The sequence below is a fragment of the Eurypyga helias genome, unplaced genomic scaffold (assembly GCF_000690775.1).
Source record: "Eurypyga helias isolate BGI_N326 unplaced genomic scaffold, ASM69077v1 scaffold3594, whole genome shotgun sequence".
NCBI lineage: Eukaryota > Metazoa > Chordata > Aves > Eurypygiformes > Eurypygidae > Eurypyga > Eurypyga helias.
Window position 1 is genome coordinate 3,819 of NW_010246648.1, and position 4,017 is coordinate 7,835.

The window sequence follows — 4,017 nt, forward strand, 5'->3', positions numbered from 1 at the left end:
TTCAGGACAGTTCCAAAGCAAACAAGAAAAGGACCATCTAAAGAAACTCATGGATTAAGCCTAATGAACTTTGGTAAGCATCCAAATCCCTAAGAAAAAGCATGCTTTTAAAATAATTTTTTTGTAACTCCACATCACTGCAAAGTAAAAGATGCTGAACAAAGTAAAACAGTTTTATGCATTGATAGAAATCAAAGTTTCATCCACATCAGTGTTCTGTAGCACCTATATAAAATTTGCAGGCAACCTTGATTTTTCTTGGACACTTCAGTCTTGTCGTGCTCTTTGTGCTGCATTTGTTCACTTAGTACTTTTTTATAGTCTGCTGTTTCCCTGCTGAGGTGTTTTACATTCTCCTCCGCCTGAAGCCGTTCCAATTCCAGTCGATGAATTTTTTCCTGGAGATTCTTCAGAGCAGAAAATATTGCTGTAATTGAACAAGTACTTGTTGTGAGGTACCATTAAATTACCACTTCAAGATAAGATCGGACATGAAACACTTATAAAAATGTGTTATGTAAGAAAGTCAGAGTGTTTCTTACCAGCATCCAAGACTCCTTCCAGGAATTCAGACCTGCTTCCCTTTCAACCATAACTGAATCTAAAGCTAATCTCAAACGAACAGATGCCCTTGGTGCACACCTTATCTGAAACATTCAGGAAAGATGCATCCAATTCCCAGAACAAGGCACATAAATGTTCTGTGGATGAAGTGTAAACAGTGCATCTTCTGACTCTTTGTCAAAAAGAAATGAAAGGCCCAACTACAGAGTTAAAAGAGCGGCAGATCTCTACACTATAATTCCTTTACAAGTGCATGCTAGCACAACAAATACACAACCACAATGTTCCTATGAACAGTCACAGGGCAGAATAAAGGTTAGATATCAGAAGGGCTAGAAAAGTGTTTATTTCTGAAAGTGGTAGCTCTTTGTTGATTCTTCTGGTTTTCCACTTGTGTTCCGCACTGCCCCCCCTCCCCCAAGACATGCATCTCCTTTGTGCTGAACAACTTTCCCTCTTTCTGTTCCAGTCCCTGCTTTGATAATTGCTCAACAAAACCTTTATAGATTAATCACCACAGAAAGAAAAGCAGTTGTAATAGAACTCACAGCACCTTGCAATTAGACCATCTGCTGGTAATCTGATGTATTACGTCTCCTAGCTGTATTGTCCAGTTCTGCAAAGGGAGCCCTAACCATTAGCCCTTTCCCCACACACTCCTGTTAAACACAGGAACATCTGTACAGACAGCTCACATAGCAGGCTAATCCATGAGGTCATGTTAGCCTGCTCCTTTGTGCTTAAATCCAGGCTAAAGAATGCACCTTTAGTACAGAATGCAGAAGCACAAGGGAGGTTGGGACTGCGTGTCTGCTTGAGCATCAGATTGTCAAAAAAGAGGAAAAATAGTAATAATGAATTTTCCAGAGTAAAAACTCCTCAAATCCTGAAATGCTGAATAGCATGTTAGAGTACCACACCAATAAAAATTACCTGACTTAAGGTATCTGTTACATAAATAAGTGGGTGTCAGCAATCACAGTTAAGGGGAACGTTATCAATGACTTGGCCCTGTTTGCAAGATCAGAGTCACCAGCTGTACCCTCTTCTCTATTACTGCTATCAGGATTCAGCTGAAATGGGCACAGCTGAAACCATTAACGGCTTTGTTACTATTAGCCTGAGAGCTAAACTGAAATCTGTGTATTTACCATAATGACTAACAAAATACAGCAATGAAGCAGTTGAAGCAATGAATATACAACAGTGAAGCCCAACAGGATGCCAATATCACTGCCATCCTTCTTAGAGTATGAAAACCCACTGCATATACGCCAAGACACATACAACACACAAATTCAAACCAAAATGAGCAGAATTTACTATACTCTAGGATTTCTCAGTATCATTTTTTAAAAACTGGGAGGTCAGCAGGGCAGTAAGGACCCTCAAGAACAAGCAAAGCTATTTTCCCATCTGAAGATAATTCCCATAACCTTAAACTTACTAAAATCCACACTCTAGAACAATTCTGCATTTTTAAAAGCTATGCAAAAAGAGTATGAAATTGGATCATCTGCCTGTTGGATTTAATTTTCAGTAGGTATTCATATTTACAACATTTTTTTGAAAATAAAGGCACTCTAAATTTTTAAAAAGGGATACAATTTATCAGCTTGACTCCCTCCACCCATACTTATTTCGGAGTTGGCAAATTCCCTACTTTAAAAAAGTTGCCAAGTGAAAACTTGGAAGTCAAAAATTTGTCACTATCGCAACACACTACACAATCCACAAAAACAGACCTGCATCAGTAATTCATAAGGAAGCTCTTTCCTGTACATCCAATTTTCTATCTGTTGCAAGGTTCCCTTAGTTTTGTGTCAGCAGCATTCTCAAAGCTGATGGCATTGAGCACATGAGAGCATACTCTGCATTTTAAACAGCACTTCAGGAGTTGAGGTTTCATTTACTAGGTCATTAACGTAGAAGGCTCTGGTCATTCGGGCCTGAATTATGTTACTGGAACATAATTCACCTATCATGCTGATTTTTTATGTAAGTTTGAATAATATTAGGATTCATCCTAAATCTTTCTCCCCATAAGGAAAAACAAATGTCAAGTTTTTTTATACCTTTAAGTCTCCTGTTTTAAAGGGAGCATTTTCGCAATGACCCCGAGCCAAACAGCTCACATCAAAGGATCGATCCCACTCTAGCTTCCCAACTCCCCGTGCTGCCTCCTGTCTTTACCTCAAGGCAGCTCTGACAAGCCAACTCACTGACATAAGAGACAACTAACCAAGAATGTTTTTGTTCATGCCAAGTCGAATCTGTTCGTCTGGAGATGAACATTAGGACCAGAGTGGGAAAGGAGGGAGAAGGAATATCCTAGAAACAAGGAAGAATACATGGAAATAACATCTCCTCCCTTTCTGGCGTTGTGATCCCTGTTCAGCACTATGCTGCACAGCACTCTATGTGCTCTAAGTCTGCACTGGTAGGATAAATAATTCTCACGACGCCCTTGGGCCATGACAAGGCTTCCAATTTCATCGGCACCAAACCTCCTCCTGTGCTCCAAACCATTCTGAGGACTAAGGACAACTTATTTCAAACTCAGCTGTGAACTCAGGAGAAGAAAGACTGAGGGAGAGGAGGGCTGGGAAAGGTGCAAAAAAAAAAAAACAAAACCCTCACATCAGGACAATTTCAGAGAGTACTCAGACACCCTTACAGCTCTCTACTACTGGAGAGGAGCACCCTTCTCCAGCTGTAGGATTACCTGTTTCAGTAGGTGTTCTTCAGAAGAAGCGCAAAGGACCTACAAAACAGGTGACCTGCACATCACTGGGAAGTGATGAAAGGATTAAAAGGCCTCAACCTTTGTGGTTGTTGACAGAGTATGTCACCACGTGATTTGGAAACAGGTAAGAAAAGCTTGGCTGAACTATTACCTCTGCTGTTGCTTTCAGGATATGCAATTACTGGTTTCCGTGGGGAGCGCAGCAAATCTGAATTAATAAACGGCTTGTACTTTGGATATTCTATAAATGATGTTGCAGAAAATCCATCTGTGGCTGATGCAGAGTTAGGAGTTCTGTGCAGATCATCCTGAAAGTATAACAAAGCAGTTATTCAGCACATTTGTTTCTCTGTCACAACAAAGTAGAATCCAATTAGAAGATGTATACAAGTATTGCTGCAGGAGACCAATACCTCAAAACCTGTAAAAAACTTCCTTACAGCCTTGGCTATGTCATTTTTACACCCAACTCCCCTCTGCTAAAAACTGCATCAGAAAGACAGTGTCTTTTCCATCCTAGTTTCTGATTTCCACTTCTGTTTTCTACTTACTTACACTGTCTCTTGCTTATTGTGACAAGGTAATGCACCAGTCAGTTGGCAAATAGCCACCTTCTTAACTACTGATGATGCTGCACACAAGATGCTGTACTAAGGTGGCCAAACCTGAAAAAGACAGCCAGGACCACTGTTCTACATCCACCCATC

At 40.4% G+C, this 4,017-nt stretch overlaps 1 protein-coding gene across 1 annotated transcript in view; it reads right to left on the reverse strand.

Moving 5' to 3' along the window:
* The window catches only part of LOC104508739 (centrosomal protein of 57 kDa-like), a gene marked incomplete at both ends in the record, with an annotated part of 4,891 nt that extends 1,273 nt beyond the window's left edge, over nucleotides 1-3,618 (reverse strand). Inside the window, 2 exons of the mRNA XM_010150462.1 lie at nucleotides 248-427; nucleotides 3,462-3,618. Of these exons, the coding sequence (XP_010148764.1) occupies nucleotides 248-427; nucleotides 3,462-3,618 (337 nt within the window). The remainder of the gene's footprint in view (nucleotides 1-247; nucleotides 428-3,461) is intronic.
* Between the last annotated feature and the right edge of the window lie 399 nt (nucleotides 3,619-4,017).